Source organism: Macaca mulatta, chromosome X (genome assembly GCF_049350105.2).
Source record: "Macaca mulatta isolate MMU2019108-1 chromosome X, T2T-MMU8v2.0, whole genome shotgun sequence".
Taxonomy (NCBI): domain Eukaryota; kingdom Metazoa; phylum Chordata; class Mammalia; order Primates; family Cercopithecidae; genus Macaca; species Macaca mulatta.
In genome coordinates this window covers 141,330,860-141,353,761 of record NC_133426.1, presented here as the reverse complement: position 1 = coordinate 141,353,761, position 22,902 = coordinate 141,330,860, and the positions used below count along the sequence as shown (strand labels likewise).

General features: G+C 38.9%; 1 protein-coding gene across 10 annotated transcripts in view; it reads right to left on the bottom strand.

The window, feature by feature from the left end:
- Positions 1-22,902, bottom strand: part of PABIR3 (PABIR family member 3) — a 118,140-nt gene that overhangs the window by 45,388 nt on the left and 49,850 nt on the right. For 4 of the 10 annotated variants that reach the window (XR_013413049.1, XM_077989295.1, XM_077989296.1 and 1 more), the window contains 4 exons: positions 22,707-22,750; positions 22,554-22,608; positions 20,487-20,579; positions 14,739-14,835 (listed from right to left, as the gene is read on the bottom strand). Coding sequence is in view for 7 of the 10 variants with exons in the window: in XM_077989295.1 (XP_077845421.1) it covers positions 14,739-14,835; positions 20,487-20,579; positions 22,554-22,608; positions 22,707-22,750 (289 nt within the window). In the remaining 3 variants the exon portion in view is untranslated. Of the gene's footprint in view, positions 1-4,101; positions 4,466-5,710; positions 6,250-6,580; positions 6,902-12,458; positions 13,233-14,738; positions 14,836-18,719; positions 18,782-19,990; positions 20,080-20,486; positions 20,580-22,553; positions 22,609-22,706; positions 22,751-22,902 lie in introns of those variants that run through there. The other 6 variants (XR_013413048.1, XM_077989292.1, XM_077989293.1 and 3 more) reach the window with 6 other exon arrangements.

Here is a 22,902-nt window from a genome sequence, read left to right as displayed (position 1 = left end):
TGCAGTGGCTCACACTGGTAATCCTAGCACTCTGGGAGGCTGAGGGCTCGCTTGAGCTCAGGAGTTCAAGACCAGCCTGGGCAACATGGTGCAACCCCATCTCTACAAAAAATAACAATTTAGCCAGGAGTGGTGGCATGCACCTGTAGTCCCAGTTACTTTGGGGGCTGAGGTGGGAGGATCACTTGAACCTAGGAGGTCGAGGCAGCAGTGAGCCAAGATCACACCACTGTATTCCAGCCTGGGTGACAAAGTGAGATCCTGTCTCAAAAAAAAAAAAAAAAAAAAAGACTTTGAACCAGAGCTATGTCTTTCCCTGGTTTTAGTTTTCATTGAATAATGAGAATTCCATAAAGTCACACAGACGAACCCACATTCCCTGAAAGGCTTACTTACAATCAAGAAAAAGTCGATATAATGCAGTAACCCAGGAATGTGAGCATTGGAGTAGATGAACCCATGTGTAGAATAAATATTTTTAAGTTGCTTAGAAGAAATTGGAGAGGAAAGAAAAGCTTCTCATGGAAACTAGAAAGCTAAGAGCAGAAGGGGTTAAATCTATGGTGCAGGGCCGGCACTGCCTAATGACCCCTCATAGCCCCCTATAGCCCACAGATGTGATGGGTTATGTAGGCCCTGTGCCACAAAGGAACACAATGTTGGATCTGTTCGGTGTGGACCATCTATGAGAGGATAGAAATCCCCAAAGGCAAGCACATTATCCCTGATTTCACAGTTCAGGAAAGGAAACATCAGATTTCTTTCGTTGACACCCTGTTGAATGGGGGAACTACATTATCTACTACACAAATGCCTTCCTTCTCCTGCCCACATTTGGGGAGCCGCAGACAAGATTCAGACAACCCTGGCCCTTATGCTGGAGTTTCAATTTGGTAAAGTGGGATTAGCAAAAAGCTTGTTGCTTGGTAACAATGTGCTCTTATAAACCCTTAGATCTTGGTATGATGAAATAGACCAAGTACATCTATTATTTTATTTTGCTTTGCTTTTTTATTCATTTCTTGTCACCAAGATCCAAAGGATGATACCATGCTTTGTGGTTTTCCAGATATCCACCACCCCTAACCAACAGGACACTGGCAAGTATCTGAAATCAGATTCTCTTCCTGTCAGTAAGTGGGGGAGTTCAGGAGGCCACTTAGACATATAGTATGTCACTGATCACAGGAACTTTAGCAAGTCACAGCCTTTCTTTAATTGAACATGCTTTATCATGAGTTTCTAAGTTAAACAAAAGAAGTAGAAAGTCATATGAAGCTATTCCTAAGAATTTTAGGAGACTCTAGAGAAAGTCAGGTCAGTTTATTCTTTAAATCACATTAGATTTTCTTTTGAAGGAAGTATGCCATGTAGCTGATCATTTTAAACAGTAATGAATAATTGTGTCTGGTTAAATACGAAGGCCCAAGATCTATAAATTAAATTCTTTAAAAACAAAAATAATCTGGCCGGGTGTGGTGGCTCATGCCTGTAATCCTAGCACTTTGGGAGGTCGAGGCGGGTGGATCACCTGAGGTCAGGAGTTTGAGACCAGCCTGGCCAACACAGTGAAACCCCGTCTCTACTAAAAATACAAAAATCAGCCAGGTGTGGTGCCACGCACCCATATTCCCAGCTACTCGGGAGGCTGAGGCAGGAGAATCGCTCGAACCCAGGAAGCGGAGGTTGCAGTGAGCCAAGATTGTGCCACTACACTCCAGCCTGAGTGACAGAGCAAGACTCCATCTCAAAAAAAAAAAAAAAAAAATTAGATCAACATTTTAAATAAAATAGACATATTTAAACATATTCCCTCATGCTCATTGACGTCTTTCTTTTGTCAAGCAACGTTTAACACAGCAAATTATTTTGAAAACCAGGATCTCAAAATCAAAACATTGTTTAAAAGAGCTACATATATGAACTACATAAATGAACATGCACTGCCGGTAAAATATAAAATATTTTATATAAATAGTAATATCACTTGGGAAAACAGGCTGCTAATTTCTTACAAAGCTAAGCATGCATTCACTATATAATAAAGCAATTCTAGTAGGTATTTACTCAAGATAAATTACAATATATGTTGACACAAAGGCTTAAACACAAATGTTGATAGCAGCTTTATTAGTAACAACTCTCAAATGGAAATAACCAAAATGTCCATCAACACATGAATGGATAAACAAATTGTACCATATATACAGTGAAATACGATTTGGCAATAAAAAGTAATGAACTACTGATAGAGGAAGCAACACAGATGGATCTCAAAGACATTATTCCAGGCAAAAATAACCAGACACAAAAGAGTACATATTGTGTGATTACATATATATGTAAGTTCTATAAAAAGAAAATCTAATCTACAGTGATGAAAAGTAGATCAGTGTAGCCTGGAGCCAGTAGTGAGTGTGGAGGAAGATTAACTGCAAAGGGGCAGTGGACATTTTCTGTGGCAAAGGAAATGGTCTGTATCTTGATTGTAATCTTAAAGTGGGTGCAATTTGTAATACGTAAATTATACCTCAATAAAATTGATTTTAAAAGCTGCGTAAGGCCATGTACAATGGCTCACCCCTGTAATCCCAGAACTTTGGGAGGGTAAGGCGGGAGGATCACTTGAGCTCAGGAGTCCAAGACCAGCCTGGCCAACATGTGAAACCCTGTCTCTTCTAAAAAATACAAAAATTAATTCCAGCTACTTGGGAAGCTGAGGCAGGAGAATCGCTTGAACCCAGGAGGCAGAGGTTGCAGTGAGCTGAGATCATGCTAATGCACTCGAGCCTGGGCAACAGAGTGAGTGAGACTCTGTCTCAAAAATAAAAAATAAAAATAAAAATAAAATAAAAGCTGCATAAATACGAAACTTCAAAAGTTGAAGATTTAAAGTTATTTCTGCCTAGCAAGCATGAAATATAAAGCATCCTGTGTATGACGATGCAGTACCTACAATTAAGCAAGTACTCTTTTGAAAAACTAAGCACACAGGCCCATATGCATGGTGGAAGTCATTGAGCTCAGTGTTATTTGGAGCTGGTGCATATATTTATCACGCTTTAGTAACAAGTGCCTACTATGTAGGAGGAATGGCAAAAAGAATAAAAAGCAAAGGACTCATTAGGCTGGAAAGAAGACCAGGGTGTACACTGGATTTAGCAGGAGAGCTGAGAACATGCCAAGGACAGGAAATGATATTCTACACATCACCATGAATCCTGGTCTTTCACTATCATCTTGTGGAGTGACTCTCAGTTGAGAGGCCAATCAATCTACATACAGCTTGACCTTGTCTAACTCAGCTCTAATGTTGATCAAAAGCCAGAAAAACTGGTACCAATGACTGGGACAAAGAGTAGAAAATGGTATAGGACAACAGATTCTTCAAATTCCTTGTCCAAGCTACAGAGAATCCTTTGCCTTCCCCATTGGTAGAGAAGCTCTCTCATTTTTTTTTTCAATGTTTGGTAAAAAGTTCTACTAGTGTTTTAATAATTGCAGGAGGCTGGATGAGAAATTGATCTGGAACGCTTTATCCATCTATATAACCTTAGAAATTAAAAGATGGGGGGATAGATAATTGAGTGTCTCATATAATCTTAATTTTTTCATTATTATTTTTCTTTCTTTTTTATTATTTCAATCCTGCTCCTTCTGCATAATCTTAGGATAGGATTCAGAGTACAGTCACACTAAACTGGGAAGTATTCTGAAATTACTTTTTAAGTCAGAGAACCCTAATACCACAATTTATAGAAACTGAGAATGAAATGTAGAAAAAGTGTGTAGTGTTGTGGAAATTTCTGAGTGTCACACTTTAAACACTGATAAACTGGAAAATGTTCAGAAGCCAATGGTCAGGATAGTATCAAGGTCTGGAAACCATCTCAAAGAAAAAAACACTGGAATGGAAAATCTAGAGGAAAAAAGATTTGTAGAGACATGATAGCCATTGCCAAATATCTGAAAGTCCATCTATTGGAGAGGAGATGGGTTTTGCTTATTTTGTGGCATTCCCTAGGACAAATTGGGACCAAAAGATGGAAGGTAGATTTTGGTTCCGTATCAGAAAGAATGTTTAAATGAGTAGAACTTTCCAACAGTTGAAAGACTCTTATACTCTACTTCAATAAAAGCTCAGATAGAGGCAGGATTCTGGATCCTCTCACCCCTTCTCTCACAAAATTAATAACTGCATATGAGTTTCTAAAATATATTTAACTTATATTGTTTCTTGATTATACAAGTAATAGATAGTCCATGTGGAAAAATCTGAAAGTACAGACAAGGCAAAGAGAAAAGCAAATAAAAATAAAAACCATCAATCTTCCTACTTCCTAGAAACTTAGTTTTTGGCATATAAGCTTACAGATTTTTTTTTTCTGTTACATATCTATATAAAATATATAGATACATATACTTCTTAAAAAACAAAAACGAGGCAGTGTGTGGTGGCTCAAGCCTGTAATCCCAGCATTTTGGGAGGCCGAGGTGGGTGGATCACCTGAAGTCAGGAGTTGGAGACCAGCGTGGCCAACATGGTGAAACCCTGTCTCTACTAAAAATATAAAAATTAGCCGAGTGTGGTGGGGGGCACCTGTAGTCCTACCTACTCAGGAGGCTGAGGTAGGAGAATTACTTGAACTCGAGAGGCAGAGGTTGCAGTGAGCTGAGATTGTGCCATTGCACTCCAGCCTGGGTGACAAGGGTGAAACTCCGTCTCAAAAAACCAAAAACCAAAAACCAAAAAAAACCAAAAATGAGATCCCATTAATCACACTGCTTTTTAACTTTACAATCTAGTACAAACATCTTTCCATGTCAAGTGATATATGACCATGCCATCATTCTTCATTGGTGCCAAGATTTCCATGGAATGAATGTACTGCAATCTATTTTAACCCAATGTTTCCCAAAGGGTATTCTATATAACATCAATCCCACAAGCTATCCCTTAACAAGATAACATGGGTTAAACAGTTTGAAAATGCTTCATACCACATCCTCTTTCTTGGGCTTTCAGAATGTTAAAGAAACAAGTCAACTGAATTTTCCAAACTTACTTAACCATGGACTCCCCCTGGACTTCCTCTTCAATTCTTCAGGACATTTACTTACTCACATTTTATCAGGTTGGTGCAAAAGTAATTGTGGTTTTTGCCATTTAAAAAAAAAAAAACCCACAAAAACCGCAATTACTTTTGCACCAACCTAATATAAAGCACCCTGAGAAATGTGAATTTAACTGATCTTAGTGTGACTAAACATTAGTTGTTGGTTTTTTAACATAAAACTTACTATTTTAACCATTTTTAGGTATACAATTCAGTAGCCTTAATTACATTCACAATGTTGTGCAGCCATCACTACTATCTATTTCCAAACCTTTTTTTTTTTCTTTTTTGAGACAGGTTCTCACTCTGTTGCCCAGGCTGGAGTGCAGTGGTGCCATCTCGACTCACTGCAACCTCTGCCTCCCAGGTTCAAGCGATTATCCTGCCTCAGCCTCCTGAGTAGCTGGTGGACTATAGGCACCCGCCACCACACCCGGCTAATTTTTTGTAGTTTTAGTAGAGAGGGTTTTACCACGTTGGCCACACTGGTCTCCAACTCCTGACCTTGTGATCTGCCCGCCTCGTCCTCCCAAAGTGCTGGGATTACAGGCGTGAGCCACCGCACCCGGCCCAAACCTTTTTTTTAAAATCACCCCAAACAGAAACTCTGTACCTGTTAATAAATCCCCATTCCTCCCTCCCTCTAGTCCCTAGTAACCCGTAATCTATTTTCTGTCCTTATGAATTTGTCTATTCTAAATATTTCATATAAGTGAAATAATATTTATCCTGTTTGTGTGTCAGACTTATTTTACTTAGGCTAATGTTTCGTGATTCATGCATGTTGCAGCATGTGTCAGGACTTCATTCCTTCTCATGGCCCAACTTCATTGTTTGACACGTGGCAACTCAGTTGCCCCAGCACCACTTGTTGAAGACAGCAAGTTTTTTCATAATTGATTTTTTCCCACTTACAAATAACATTACAATATCTTTTTCAACCTGTCCTGTATTTTTCTCTAAGAAAAATTCCTATAATTGCTATCCCCAAAGAGATGCACTTTTTGAAGGCTTTTGATACACACTACCACACTTCCTCATTAAAGGACAATAGGACTCCACCACAGTAAATTCAAACACCACTTTCCCCACTCTCAACAACCTTGTATATTATTTAAAATTTTAAAAATTTCTGGGCCGGGCGCGGTGGCTCAAGCCTGTAATCCCAGCACTTTGGGAGGCCGAGACGGGCGGATCACGAGGTCAGGAGATCGAGACCATCCTGGCTAACACGGTGAAACCCCGTCTCTACTAAATACAAAAAAAAAAGTAGCCGGGTGAGGTGGCGGGCGCCTGTAGTCCCAGCTACTCGGGAGGCTGAGGCAGGAGAATGGCGTAAACCTGGGAGGCGGAGCTTGCAGTGAGCTGAGATCCGGCCACTGCACCCCAGCCTGGGCGGCAGAGCAAGACTCCGTCTCAAAAAAAAAAAAAAAAAAAAAAAAAAAAAAAAAAAAAATTTCTGCTAATCAGTGTGGCATGGGCGTATTCCAAATCAAGTTGAAGGGTCCAGGTGTGGTGGCTCCAGCCTGTAATTCCAGCACTTTGGGAGGCCAAGGCAGGCAGATCGCATGAGGCCAGGAGTTTGAAACCAGCCTGGCTAACATGAAGAAACCCTGTCTCTACTAAAAATACAAAAGAATAAATGAGCTAGGCATGGTGGCATGCGTCTGTAGTCCCAGCTACTCAGAAGACTGAAGCACAAGAATCACTTGAACTGGGAGGTGGAGGGTGCAGTAAGCCAAAACAACACCACTGCACTCCAGCCTGGGTGACACAGCTAGACTCTGTCAAAAAAAAAAAAAAAAAAAAAAGTTGGAGTTTTAGCTGAACTTCCTTCTTCCTTCACAGCCCTGCCATGCTGGCCTCAGTACCATCCTTTCCAAAGACCCCACTCTTAGAGTTTAATATACGTCAAGTTAAGGAAACAAACTTAAACCCTTCCTCTTAGAGGAGGGAGACTAGAAATGGAAAGTATAATTAGGTTCCTCTGCTGGATAATGTAATTTTAAAGTATTTCCTTTCTCAGAACAAAGTCACAAGCAAGCTACTTGCAACTTTCAAGTTTGTCCTTTTTTGTTGGTGTTCATTGCAGAGTTACCAAGCACAAGAGCCATGCCAAGAAATAAACCAACTTAACGTACCAACTTAACATCAGAAGGCTTTTCTTATTGCCATATAATAATTATCAAGGAAAAAGAAAAAGTTCTTTTACTGATAGTGTGCTTTGTAGTGTGAGTTGAGCACTTCTGAATTTGTATCGGGATGGTATTTTTATACTTGATGTAGCTTTTGGCCATGTCTCTCTTGCTTCTCTGAAACAAACATACCAAGTATATCTTTGTTTTGTCTCAAGTTGTTGTTACAGTACAATGAAAATTTTATGGTGAGTGCTGTGTCAGTAGGAACTTGTTATTAATATGGAAATCCTGAGAGGATCATTTATTCACACAAAACAAGAAACCAGGGGGAAATTAGCTTTCCACATTTCATCATAAATCATGCATAATTCAGAAAGAGAGGAAACTATTGATGAAGCTGAGTAAAATGAGTTTCTTGTTGCCAGAAAGAATAAAAATATTAGGTATAAAGCTCTCTAATTTCTTAAATATTTTAAATGCCACCATGACTTTTACTGTCATACTAGCAAAGATGAAGGCACATGTTTTCACAGAATCCATAAAATTTTAAGAGGCAGAAGGGACCTTATAAATAACTAGTCTGATCTGTTTTACATATTGGATTCCTGAAGCCCAGAGTGGTGAAGTGACCTGCCCAAAGACCCACATAGCTAGTGGCAGAACTGGAGCTACAAGTCAGATCTCCTGACTCCTATACTTACTAAGAATGTACTTTGGTCACTCTCCCAAAAGGCTGACATGAGCATTTATGTTACTGATTTACTTTGCTGTCAGTAAAGCCACAGAAATCTCCAATTGCACATATGTAGCTGTTGGTCAACTTATAGGATTTAGTTAATGACTGCATTCATTTAATGCATTTCTTCTGAGAGACCATGGTCATCAGGTCTCCCTTTAGTAAGGGGGTTGAGCAAGTTTCCAAGATTCCTATATGACGTATGATTCTCTCCACCTATACGTTATAGACACTTGTGGAAATCAATCTTGTTTACCCTCGGGTTAAGAACTACATTGTAAGAAATCTGCGAGACATTATGGAATTTCAGAAAAACAAAGTATTTGCTGGGGTACTTATGGTTCCCTGACCTTTTCTAAATGCACAATTTTAACTATCTGACAGTGAAGTCTACCTATAAGATAGATTTTTCAAGCTCAACTTTTAAGATCTAAAATATTTAAAAACACTTCAGGCAAATTGTAATTAGTTTTCCCCATAGATACCTAAAGTATCATACATGCATTTTCATCTTGGATATTTATATATCGTTGTTTCTAGGTGAATTTTAAAAATTCATTTAGGAGATGAGATTAAATATATCCTGTAGTGGGAGTACTAATAATTCAAGGAGCAGGGACAAAGATTAATGCAGAATTAGAACCTTAACTCATGTGCTTTTAATAGCTCATTTGATTTGTCTCAATTCTAAAGAGCCAATGAAACAGGCCACCTAAATACAAACTCTACACTCATCCCCCCTTTTAATGTAAGAGATTTCTAAATATGAGAGCTGTCCAACAATACAATGAACTGTCTTGTGACAGAGTCCATTCATTCCTACAAGATTTCAAACTAAGGCTAAAAAATAATCTGTCTGGAATTATTATTATTATTATTATTTTGAAATGGAGTCTCACTCTGTTGCCAGGCTGGAGTGTACTGGCATGATCATGGCTTACCGCAACCCCTGACTCCCTGGTTCAAGCAATCCTCCTGCCTCAGCCTTCTGAGTAGCTGGGATTATAGGCATGTGCCACCACACCTAGCTAATTTTTGTAGTTTTAGTAGAGACAGGGTTTCACCATGTTGGCCAGGATAGTCTCGATCTCCTGACCTTGTGATCCACCCGCCTCGGCCTCCCAAAGTGCTGGGATTACAGGCGTGAGCCACCGCGGCCGGCCATCTGTCTGGAATTCTTAAAAGGATTTCTGCATTGAGAGGTAGATTCAAAGACTTCTAAAATCCCTGAATACTAAGATTACATTATCTCAGTATTAGCTTTATATCCTATTTTTACAGTAAAAGTGTCTTTTCTTATGTGTATCTATAGTCATGTTATCATAGACTGTCTTGTATCATTATTTTTGTATTTAGTTATCCTGCTTGAAGACAGATAAGGTATCTCACTCATCCTCATATATCATAAAAGTTTTAGTACAGTTTCCTGTACATAGAAAGTATTCATTAGATATTTATTGAATATACTTAAAATTGTAAATGTTATTGGTTGATTTGGTAATTATAAATTTTACAAACCATATATATTTTTTCCCGATCTGAGAACCCAACTCATTACTACAGTGAGTTTTCATGTTGAATATCAGTGAATCATTAGGGTAAATTTGGAGCACTGCTCTTTTATAAGATTGTAAGTAAAATACAAATACTTTATTGAACACATATTTAAGGCTTAATAATGATGCTTTATAGTCACCTCTTGTTCTCACATTTTTAAGATGAGTTATAGGAGAGACAATTTTAAAAAACTAATTTAGGAAAGATGAAACAAGCAAAATCAAAATTCTAAAATTATACCATTGTGTGTTAAATTGTGTCCTCAAAAAAATATCTTGAAATTCTAATCCCCAGGACCTGTGAATTTGACCTTATCTGGAAACAGGGTCTTTGCAGATATAATGGAATTAAGATGAGGTCATATTGGATTAGGGTGGGCCTTAAATCCAACGACTGGTTGTCTTTATAAGAAGGCCATATGACGACACAGGACACAGAGAGAATCCTGTGATTCTCTTTGAGGCAGAGATTGGAGTGATGTATCTGTAAGCCAAGGATTGCCAGCAATCACCAAAAGCAAGGAGAGAGGCATGGAACAGATTCTCCCTCAGAGCTTCGAGAGGCAACCAACCCAGCTGACTCCTTGATCTTAGGTTGGTAGCCTCCAGAACTGTGAAACAATAAATCTCCATTGTTTAAGCCACTCAGTTTGTGATGTTTTGTTATGGCAGCGCTGGGAAACTAATATATGTCCTTCACTATAGAAAACTGATATGATAATTCTTTGGCATGTTTAGAAAGACAAAATATAGCCTTACCATAATTTTTTTTCTTTGAGCAGAGTCTCACTCTGTCGCCCAGGCTAGAGTGCAGTGGCGTGATCTCAGCTCACTGCAACCTCTGCCTCCCGGGTTCCAGCGATTCTCCTGCCTAAGCCTCCTGAGTAGCTGGGATTACAGGTGTCTGCCACCACGCTCAGCTAGTATCTTGTATTTTTAGTAGAGATGGGGTTTTGCCATGTTGCCCAGGCTGGTCTTGAACTCCTGAAATCAGGTGACCCACCCACTTCGGCCTCCCAAAGTGCTGGGATTACAGGCGTAAGCCACTGTGCCTGGCCGCCTCACCATAATTTTAAAAAATCAGGCCGGGCGCGGTGGCTCAAGCCTGTAATCCCAGCACTTTGGGAGGCTGAGGCGGGTGGATCACGAGGTCAGGAGATCGAGACTATCCTGGCTAACATGGTGAAACCCCGTCTCTACTAAAAATACAAAAAACTAGCCGGGCGTGGTGGCGGGCGCCTGTAGTCTCAGCTACTTGGGAGGCTGAGGCGGGAGAATGGCGTGAACCCGGGAGGCGGAGCTTGCAGTGAGCCGAGATCACGCCACTGCACTCCAGCCTGGGAGACACAGCGAGACTCCGTCTCAAAAAAAAAAAAAAAAAAAAAATCAAACACAGAATAGCAAGGAAAAGTTACAATCATTTTGGTCTAAAAATCAACAATAAGTGGAAAATCGTTTTAGAAATGGATCATCTCAATACACAAGCTCAAAAGCCAACAGAATGAAGAACCAACTATGGAATCCTTGAGTCTGAGCATATTATAGTGAGTTGTGGCATCCTAGTGTACAGCTAAATCAATACAAACTAACTGAACAGGGCTGAGTTGGGTGGCTCATGCCTGTAATCTCAGCACTTTGGGAGGCCAAGGTGGGTGGATCACCTGAGGCCGGGAGTTCAAGACCAGCCTGGGCAACATGGTGAAACCCCATCTCTACTACAAATACAAAAATTAGCCGGGCATGGTGGCATGTGCCTGTAATCCCAGCTACTCCAGAGGTTGAGGCAGGACAATTGCTTGAACCTGGCAGGCGGAGGTTGCAGTGAGCCGAGATCATGCCACTGCACTCCAGCCTGGGCAATAGAGCGAGACTCCGTCTCAAAAAAAGTAACTGAATAGAGGGAAAGGAATTGTCTGAGTTGAGAAAAGTATATTGAGATAGTCAAGATTACCGAGATTTGCTGATAAAAGTTCCTCATACAACTGAGTGGTAGTCTTATCCCCATTAGTTACTTTCTGCATCCTTAGTTCTTGTGCTTGAACATTCTGTGAAATTCTCTTTGGCTAAGGTGCCAGTAGTACATGTGAACCTTTGTCTGTCAATGATCTACAGTTTCAGCAAGAAACATCACTGCAACCACACCACACCTCATTCCATGAGGGGCCCCTCTCATAACTGGTCCACTAAATAGCTGGCAAGTAAAGAAGCAAGTAACAAAGGCAATATTTATAGTTTTCTTGTTCTTAGCCAATTTATAGAATCCTGTCCCAGTTTCAAGAGACCATCATGATCCTAGTCATTTTATAAATAGTTGGTTTCATCTATTCATAATTGAATAGAATCTTCTCCCACTTATGTATCAATTCTGATTAGTTCCATCAGGGTCAGTGTCAAAAAATTGTTAGTGCCACAGTCTTTTTCCCATATGGCAGCATACCCACATCAGATTTCTATCATTCTGATTCTTTCTGACAAAAAGAAAAAAAAGTCTTTTATATGTATTTTAGATAATTGTTCCTGTCTTATTAGCTGAGGCAATTTAAACCATTCTCAGCTTCATTTCTCGAGAATATGTTTCTGTTTTTCAAAATGCTAATACTACCTCCAATTACTTACAGCACATTAATTTAAAATTTTTAACACACAATTTTTCCTATTTAAAAAAAGAAAAAAACAACCCTTAAGACTTTCAAATGAAAATCAGGGTTTAAACAAACATTTACAGCCCTTAGGGGACAACTGAAAGCACGATTTTGGCAGAAAAGCCCTAACATATTAAGCCTGTGTTTAATCAAACCAGTAGTCATGATGATGAATAAAACGTAAATGATAAAAATGTAAAAGACTACAATTTGTCAACATTTTTCCACACTTAATTAGAATACGAAATTAGTCAGGGTTAATCGGGTTGAGTACAAATTGAGTGAAGCCTCAATTACATATTATTTTCTTTCTATTCAGTTAACTTTAATTCATCTTGCTCTTCTACCTACTGCTTCCCAAAAAATTGAATATCTAAGGATTCATGTGCAAAATAAGCAATCCTTGGATCAGTATGGTACAACTCAGTCATAAAAATTGCCTTTGATATGTGACTTTTCTTTACCAAGTGGAAGCTAGTAGTTACTGAAAATAGCTTTAAAGACTAGCATGGACCATTAAGTACATAACTGTCAAACATCATTTTACTTTGTTAATTGAACAATTATATTTTATCAGAATTATGTTTCATAAGATTATTTTAAAAAGTCAAGGTACAGCATTTTCTAGACAATAGCAGCATAACAATTTATGCTTGTATCTTCAATGTAGTTCTTATTTGGAAAACATCTTTGAAAATATTATTACATTGAATTTAAGGACATACACAAAAATTGTACACACAAGTTCTGTAGATAAATAGAATTTTAGGAAATTGAGGAAAAAAGATAAATAGGAGATAGTTTAAATTATAAAGTACAATTCTCATTGCTCTGACTTGGTTTGCTTGATGTGTGTGTTTCTCCATTGGTGAGAAAGTCTTGGGATGGGTGAACCATTTAGTTGAAAGTTCAACTACTAGAACAAATGAGAACCAGTATCAGAAGGTGACAAAGGAGAGTTTGTGACAGTGCCGATTTCAGTTGATGAATTACCAAAAGACCCAGCATTGCTGTTGTTTCCATCAAAAGTAGCTGGAAATAGACTAGAAGAAAATGCCACTCGTTGATAGCAGAACTCAAGAGATCTGTCTGCATACTCTGCTTTTTCTACACATGAGTGCAAAATACATGACTAACAACTGGCACTTGTCACAGGCAAAGTTCTGTAAGAGTCATACAATGAAACCACCAGTAACAATAAATGGAAATCCATGGCCAGGTGCGGTGGCTCATGCCTGTAATCCAAGCACTTTGGGAGGGCAAGGCAGGTGGATCACAAGATCAGGAGTTCAAGACTGTCCTGACCAATAGGGTGAAACCCGGTCTCTACTAAAAATACAAAAATTACCTAGGTGTGGTGGCACACACCTGTAGTCCCAGCTACTCAGGAGGCTAAGGCAGGAGAATCGCTTGAACCCAGGAGGTGGAGGTTGCAGTAAACTGAGATGGCACCACTGCACTCCAGCCTAGGAGACAGAGCGAGACTCCGTCTAAAAAAAAAAAAAAAGTAAAGAAAAAGAAATCCATTCTGGTATTTCCTGTTTTTATCACTAAAACATGCTTTCTTAGGCATGCTTTTCAATAATACTCTCAACCCAACAAGGTAGACAAAAATCCAAGGAAGAAAAGACAGGCAGATGACTTTTTCCAATGATGCATTTTTATGTATTTCTCTAGTATCTCTTCATCTAATGCCAAAATCTCACTTCTAAAAATGTATCCACCATATATTAGTATCACATACATCTCATAAGAAAAACACTCCGCCAGGTGACGTGACTCACACCTGTAATCCCAGCGCTTTAGGAGGTCAAGGCAGGTGGATTGCTTGAGTTCAGGAGCTTGAGACCAGCCTGGGCAACATGGAAAAACCCTATCTCTATAAAAAATACAAAAATTAGCTAGGCATGGTGGTGCACACCTGTGGTCCCAGCTATTCAGGAGGCTGAGGTGGGAGGACTGCTTGAGCCTGGGAGGGGGAGGTTGCAGTGAGCCAAGATTGTGCCACTGCACTCCCAGCTTGGGTGACAGAGTGAGACCCTGTCTCAGAAAAAGAAAAAAAGAAAATAAAATAACTCAAGTTTATAGCATCCATTTGGAATATTAGTTTTGTTTGTTTGTTTGTTTGTTTTTCAAGACAGAGTCTCACTTTGTTGCCAGGCTAGAGTGCAGTGGCGCAATCTCCGTTCACTGCAACCTCTGCCTCCCTGGTTCAAGCGATTCTCCTGCCTCAGCCTCCCGAGTAGCTGGGATTACAGGCACACACCACCACGCCCAGCTAATTTTTGTATTTTTTAGTAGAGACGGGGTTTTACCATGTTGGCCAGGATAGTCTCGATCTCCTGACCTCATGATCCACCCGCCTTGGCCTCCCAAAGTGCTGGGATTACAGGCGTGAGCCACTGCGCCTGGCCTGGAATATTAGTTTTAAAACTTCTAAGAATAGTTAATAATATACCATACTTCTGAATACATACAATAGCCAAAGTAGACTTAAAAAACAAGTAAAAATGGTCAATGAATGTTTAAAATCTCATGTTAGTACTTACCACCCATTATTTTCTGACAGTTGGGAAGTATCAGAAGAAAGTATGTTGGTTGTGCCTTGGAAAATCCTTTTTGGTTGATATTGAAATGCCATTTCACCTATGACAATATAGTAGATAAAGGTAGATTATGTTGTATTTAACATGTTTATTATGATTTTAATTGCAAAAGTAATAGTTATTCACTGCAATTAATTTATAAAATACAGAAAAGCACAAAGAAAACAATTTTAAGTAACCATTGTTCAGACATAACCATTCTTTAGTAATTTTTGAATACGTTGTATACACGATTGTTTTTTAAATAAAATTGGGTTTGTACTGTATATAATATTTTTAGATTTACTTTTTGTTTTCAGTGATTATAATTTTATTATATTATTAACTAAATTCTATAAGATGATATTATTAATTATTATTATTATTATTATTTTGAGAAGAAGTCGCTCTGTCACCCAGGCTGAAGTGCAGTGGCACGATCTGGGCTCACTTCAACCTCCGCCTCCCAGGTTCCAGTGATTCTTGTGCCTCCGCCTCCAGAACAGCTGGGATTACAGGCGCAAACCACCATGCCCAGCTAATTTTTATATTTTTAGTAGATATGGGGTTTCACCATGTTGGCAGGCTGGTCTCAAATTCCTGGCCTCAAGTGATCCACCCACCTCAGCCTCCCAAAATGCTGGGATTACAGGCGTGAGCCACTGTGCCCGGCCCTGCAAGATGATCTGATATAGCTATGTAGTAAGGCTGTTTAATGAGTTTAATGTTATTCCTTATTTTAAAACTTTAGATTGTTGCTATCTTTATTTTGCTAAATGTACACAATGAAGTAAATAGATAAGTTCTTTTATAGCACACAAGGAACAAAATAAGTGTATCTTTAGAGACTAAGGTAGAACATCTAATCGTAAAACAAAAAAAAAAAACACAAAAAAAAAACAACAACAAAAAACTGCATTTCTGGCCGGGCGCGGTGGCTCAAGCCTGTAATCCCAGCACTTTGGGAGGCCGAGACGGGCGGATCACGAGGTCAGGTGATCGAGACCATTCTGGCTAACACAGTGAAACCCCGTCTCTACTAAAAATACAAAAAAAAACTAGCCGGGTATAGTGGCGGGCGCCTGTAGTCCCAGCTACTTGGGAGGCTGAGGCAGGAGAATGGTGAGAACCCGGGAGGCGGAGCTTGCAGTGAGCCGAGATCGCGCCACTGCACTCCAGCCTGGGCGACTGAACAAGACTCCGTCTCAAAAAAAAAAAACAAAAAAAAAAAAAACTGCATTTCTGTAATCTTTGCCTTGAAGTAAATGCTAAAATCTGCACAGTGTTTCACATTCATATGATAACCATTTCTGGACCTGAGCAAAACTGACATTTAAGCCCATAACTTCTATTGGAATGATAAAACACTAAGGTCACCATTAAGATATTGCATAGACCTTCCACAGAAGTGTAATTATGGCTCATAAAGTTTAAAAGAAGTCTGGTGTCCTGTGCCTTGCCAGATTACACTTATGTCACTATAGAAAAACTACTCAGCTCTCCTTTTTGGTTTAACATTGAAAACATGACAAATCAAAACAAATTCCTCGTAAAAGAAAATTAGGTCTTTCTTTGCTAAAACCAGCATTACTTGTCAAACGATATTTATAGCTGCCCAATTTCTGCAGTATTCCGATATGAAGGCTTATTTACTCTCGCTTATTCCTTTTTTTTTCTCAGACAGAGTCTTACTCTGTTGTCCAGGCTGGAGTGCAGTGGTGTGATCTCGGCTCACTGCAACCTCTGCCTCCTGGATTCAGGCGATTCTCCTGCCTCAGTCTCCTGAGTAGCTGGGATTACAGGCACGCACCACCACCCTCGGCTAATTTTTGTATTTTTAGTAGACACAGGGTTTTGTCATGTTGGCCAGGCTGGTCTTGAATTCCTGACCTCAAGTCATCCTCCCGCCTCAGCCTCCCAAAGTGCTGGGATTACAGGCATAAGCCACTGCGCCCGGCCCATGTTCTCGCTTATTCCTGATGGAAGTAACTGCTGCTTCTCACCATAAAATATGACTTCATATGCTTTGGAGATGCTAATCTTGATCTCACTTCACAGAATCCTCATTCTTTTTAGTTCCCCCGCCCCCTGCCTCAGGACCTCTTTTATTTTTATGCTATCTTTCTCCTACATTTCATTTGTATTAATGGGGTCCAAATAGGATATAGTTTGTTGTTTCCCAAATGAATATGCATATTCCAAAATATATGAATAAATTTCAATTTCTGTTTATCTGTTATTGTATCTGGCCAAAAATGGCCAAATGAATTTTCAGCACATTTGTATAGGGCATGCTTTGGAGGGTGGGGTATGACTTAAAATATGGACTAGGTGGTATATACAGAATTCGCTTTGGAGTTCCGTCAGGGATACCTCAAAGAAATAAGGCAGTCCTCTTTCAGAGCAGCTGAAAACCAAGTGTGAGACAGGTCACATCTCCGAAGACACTGGGCAGAAACCACATCTTTTATGTCAAAATTGATCTATAAAAATCATTTTTAAATCATAAATTCTAAGAAAACTCCAGATGCTTTTCATGTGATAACATATTTATGTATACATGTCTCAAAAGGAGAACTATTTTAATCTGGTAAAACATTCCTCAATTTAAGCGTACTTTATTTTAAATACTCAATTGACCCTCGACTTCTAACAGCTCTTAAACTCCTGATATATTTGAATACTTTTTCAACACTAGCCCAAATTTCACAGCACAGGTAAAAGACCCCTAAGCTTAGTAACTGAAGCATCTTCATAAAACAATGTGCTTACTTTGGAAAAGAGTGTTTTCCAGAATTTATCTAGCCCTTGATCTTAGAATACAAAAAGTACATGCTGAGTTAGTTATGTTGTGTTGTTAGGAAGACTGCCATTAATTAATCCAAAATACACAAAGAACATTAAAGCATATTTCAGTTTCTTTCCTATTCTTATTCTTCTTACTCCTCTTTCTTAATAGATTTTTCACAAAACCATTTCCCCTCCCCATGGTAGTTAAACATTGTACTAAATATACAGGCTTATGCTTGTAATCCCAGCACTTTGGCAGGCCGAGGTGGGCAGATCACCTGAGGTCAGGAGTTCGAGACTAGCCTGGCCAACATGGTGAAACCTTGTCTCTACTAAAAATACAAAAAAAAAAAAAATAGCCGGGTATGGTGGCAGGCACCTGTAATCCCAGCTACTGGTGAGGCTGAGGCAGGTGAATTGCTTGAACTCGGGAGGATGAGGTTGCAGTGAGCCAACACTGTGCCACTGCACTTTAGCCCAGGTGACAGAGCAAGACTCTGTCTCAAGAAAAAAAAAAAAAGAAAAAAAAGGAAGAAGAGCATAATTTAGTGAGGTACCATTGAGAAGTGGGATCCAGGATCGTAGGAGTTTTTAAAAAACCCTTCTGTTCTTTCCACTGCCCTTTTATTACTGAGTAGGTGGGTCACTTTAAATATATTTAACCAAAAATAACTCCCATAAAGAAACTAAACACCAAAGAACATACACCTTCATATATATTTTTAGTGTTGTAAGTGGATCTAATTTGTGTCAACTTATTCATATGATAGCAATGTGTGTGTGTGTGGCAGTGAGGCAGGGGTTGACATTCAGCAAAATACTTGATGACTGACTCACTCTATTTGTTCATTCTTTCATTTATTCTCTACCTTGTTTTAGAAAGTAATGAAGATAGCTAGCTTGGTGAATTATATTGAAAATCATAATAGCCAACTAAATTGGAATTAAATTTCTCACTTCACATTTATGTAGCATTTTAGAGTTTTCAAAATATCCTTATACATATTTCTAGTTGCATAAAATGAAAGGCCTCTAATAGCTTATTAAATATATTTTAAATAAATAAAGCCTTTAAAAATAAATTTTTGTATAACATTTTATTTTAGATATTTTATAAAATAACTTATATTTATTTCTGCTGGTAGATAAAAGTACCTTTTCTTTTTAATGGTCCAAGGATACTTGGTCTAATAATGTTGGTAGGATTTTGACTTCTTCTAAAATAAAATCATCATGATCATTATAAGAAATATTTTTTAACAAAATCAGCATGACTATTTCATTATAACAGATCTAAGGACATACACAAAAACGGGACTCTGTATAGGACATGGCATTACATCATTTTACTGCTTTTCTTTGTTTTTTATTTTTATTTTTTTCCTGAGATGGAGTTTCGCTCTTATCACCCAGGCTGGAGAGAAGTGGTGCAATCTCAGCTCACTGCAGCCTCCGCCTCCTGGGTTCAAGCGATTGTCCTGCCTCAGCCTCCCAAGTAGCTGGGATTACAGGCATGCACCACCACACTCGGCTAATTTTGTATTGTTTTAGTAGAGACGGGGTTTCACCATGTTGGCCAGGCTGGTATCGAACTCCTGACCTTTGGTGATCCACCCACCTAGGCCTCCCAAAATGTTGGGATTACAGGTATGAGCCACCACGCCCAGCCATTTTACTGCTTTTCTTTACATATGGGTAAAAACAGGAATGCTTTAGGAGCAAACTATCTTCTAATTCTCAAGGATTCAGGATTTTGAATCCTAGAGTCTACAAAAACCTATAGTCCTGGCTGGGACTTGCCTTGAATGAAGGTGAGAATCACGGTTGAAGTTGTTTAAAGTTCTAAAGATAGCTCTGATCCTTATTAACAAACTTGGTTAGAGAAAGATTATGTATTAGCAGGGTGAAGGAATTACTAAATTCTTCTTATGTTCTTAGTCACCTGACTTTTTCAATATACAAAATGATAAACTGAAACAGTGACTTTTTTTTTTTTGTTTTTTTTTGAGATGGAGTTTTGCTCTTGTTGCCCAGGCTGGAGTGCAATGGCGTGATCTTGGCTCACCGCAAACCTCTGCCTCCTGGGTTCAAGCAATTCTCCTGCCTCAGCCTCCCGAGTAGCTGGGATTACAGACATGAGCCACCACGCCCGGCTAATTTTGTATTTTTAGTAGAGACGGGGTTTCTCCATGTTGCTCAGGCTGGTCTTGAACTCCTGACCTCAGGTAATCCACCCGCCTTGGCCTCCCAAAGTGCTAGGATTACAGGCATGAGCCACCGTGCCCGGCCGAAACAATGACATTTTAATTTCCCTAAAAAGAAGTCACTTCTTTGGTTGGCACAAAACTTGGAGCTATTCTTTCTTTTAAGTTTCTATAATTCTTGTTTTATAAGCAATTTGGTATTTTCATACAACATAAACTTACATGATGTATTGTTGCGTAGGACTGGGAATGTGACTTGAAGGAGAACCAGTGCAACTCACACAAGTTTGTAATGATGGAGAGAAACACTGCTAAAATCAAATTGGAACAGAGGTTTTAAAACTGCCACTTTTCTCAGAAAGCAGATCATTGGTTTCCTAGGGAGGGGCAGGGATGGTGGGGAGGGAGACTGGGGTACAAAAGATCATTAGGAAATTGTTTTGAGGGTGGGAACTGTTTGATATCTTGATTATGGTTGTGGCTACAGGATTGTACACAATTACCAAAATTAATCTAACCCTATACTTTAAAGTTGGTGAATTTTATTACATATAAGTAATATTTGAAGAAATGAAAAAGGAGGGAAAACTGTTAGTTAGAATCAGATGTACTGTGACAAAATATATCTCCCAAAAGATTTTTGTTGGTGACCATTAATGTTCCTAAATATTTCCTAAATATTTCAAGGGACATAGACTTTTAGGTATTCCTTTCTTACCTTCCCAGTCTTCTTGATGGAAGAAGCCATTGAGGATACTGGTGTTAAATCAATGCACTTTAGAGAGGATGATTTCTGTGAGCCATTGTCATTCTGTGTAAGCAGAAAGCAGTGTACAATTGTAGCACCAATTGTTTATTAACCAAATACTTGAGATACCTGTTGCACAGGGAAGTGAGTCCTTACTACTGAGTCACTGGCTGCACCATGGTAAAGAGCTCTCACCATCCTAAAGCAATCAGGGAACCCAAAATTCACTTCAATAAGCAAAGGTACCCTTTTCTCTTTTGGGAATGAGAGCTATATGGTGATTGAGGGGCTTCCCAGCATGCCAGAAAGTCCTAGAATGTGAGTGCTCAATACTATAAACACAAATCCTAAATTTAAGCTCTTCTCTTTGCTTCGACCTGTGCTTTGTTATTGAAAACTATAATGCTACGTCCAGGAAAGGACCAAAAAGGTTTTGACTGGAACTAAGATGCAAATGAGACAGCAGGAATAACTACATTTATGGAAACTGTCTCTAGATTTTGCATAGACAAAATCAGTACTTCATAATTCAGGATTTTAAAATCTGCCCTTTTCTTTCTAAAACAAGCCAAGTGTGTATTACATGTACCCTTCCTCTTCCTAACACACTTACAGATTCTCTTACTCATCCATGCCAGTACCTAAAGTAATTAGAATTGGGCCAAAGGGCTCCAGCAGTATCAATCCATTGTATTAGCACCAAAACATGAACAGTGACAGGCTCCAGAGATTATCTACTCATTCTCCCAGACCTACTCCAAAATCAGGGATAACTGCCCATGTAAGGTACTCAGGGCTCAAAGGAAAATAAGATGCCATTGCTTCTGTTGACAATCCATTTCTGTATCGAATAACTCCCAAATCTGAAGATTGACATTAGTTAGAATCTCTCCTATTCAAATTTCAGCTCAGTACTTGTTTTGTCACTATCTGGGATGTCCATAGAAAAGAACACTAAATATCATTCAGCTACCACAACTAGGTAACCACAATGTGCACACAGACATTTAAAAATGTTAACAAGAGATGAAACTAAATTCTAAGTATGTTTAAATTAAAGGTTTTATATTAAAATGGTAGTGGGAGAATGTGTTACAGGCTGATATGGTGTGGCTGTGTCCCCATTCAAATCTCATCTTGAACTGTAATCCCCATAATCCCCACGTGTTGTGGGAGGAACCTGGTAGGAGGTAATTGAATCATGGGGGTGAATTCCCCAGTGCTGTTCTCGTGATAGTGAGTGAGTTCTCACGAGATCTGATGGCTTTATAAGCATCTGGAATTTCCCCTGCTGGCACTCATTCTGTCTCCTGCCACCCTGTGAAGAGGTGCCTTCTGCCATAATCGTAAATTTCCTGAGGCCTCCTCAGCCATGCAAAACTGTGAGTCAATTAAACCTCTTTCCTTTATAAATTACACAGTCTCGGGTATTTCGTTATAGCAACGTGAGAACGGACTAATACACAGGCATAAAAATGCAATATTTTTCTAGTAAGTCTATTGTCTGTGGTCTCTAATATATAGTTCATAAATTATTGAGAAGGGAGTGAAATCTTTTATTGTTTTGTTATCTAAGCACTTTAACTAGTGCGACTGAACTTTTTTTTGGCCTGCTAGGACAGAGAAGAAACTGGTCCACAGCAGCTATGGTTTTGTGTCACAAAACTGTTTACTTTGAACTCCACTTTCAAATAATGGTAGCTATTTTTATGAGTAAATCATGAAGTATTTCTCAAGAGCAATCAAGGGCTAGGTGCAATGGCTCAAGCCTGTAATCCTAGCATTTTGGGAGGCTGAGGCAGGAGGATCCATTGAGCTCAGGAGTTCAAGACCAGCCTGGACAGCATAGTGAGAACTTGTCTCAAAACAAAAAAAAAAATTAAAAAGAGCACTCAAAAATTATTTATGCAACAGATACAATTTTTGTTTCAAACTAGAGCTTAGATTTCTAGAAATTACAGCAAAACTAGATATGCCAACACCGCAAGTCAGTAAAAATTTGAAATTTTCTACAAAACTGAAGTTATAATACCATACCAGTTTCAAGCCTTCTTCCCAAGATTGACTTATCTGTATCTCAGTTTGTATTTTCCTACAAAAGAAATAAAAACTGCAGTTTGCCTATCTGAAATAAAAGATATAATTAAATACACAAATTATGAGAATAGTAATTCAAAGTATAGTACTCACCATTCATACATTGTTTCTCTAGTTATTAAATTCATGGCTTCTTCCTGTAAAGGTAGGAAAATGAGAATAAACTGAATACCCATTCCTATGGTTTTATAAAATTTGATTTCATTTGGATGCACCATTATTTTTATTCACTGGGCTATAGAAGAACTAGAGAATAAACAAATCTCTAAACAAGTATCTGGTTCTCTAC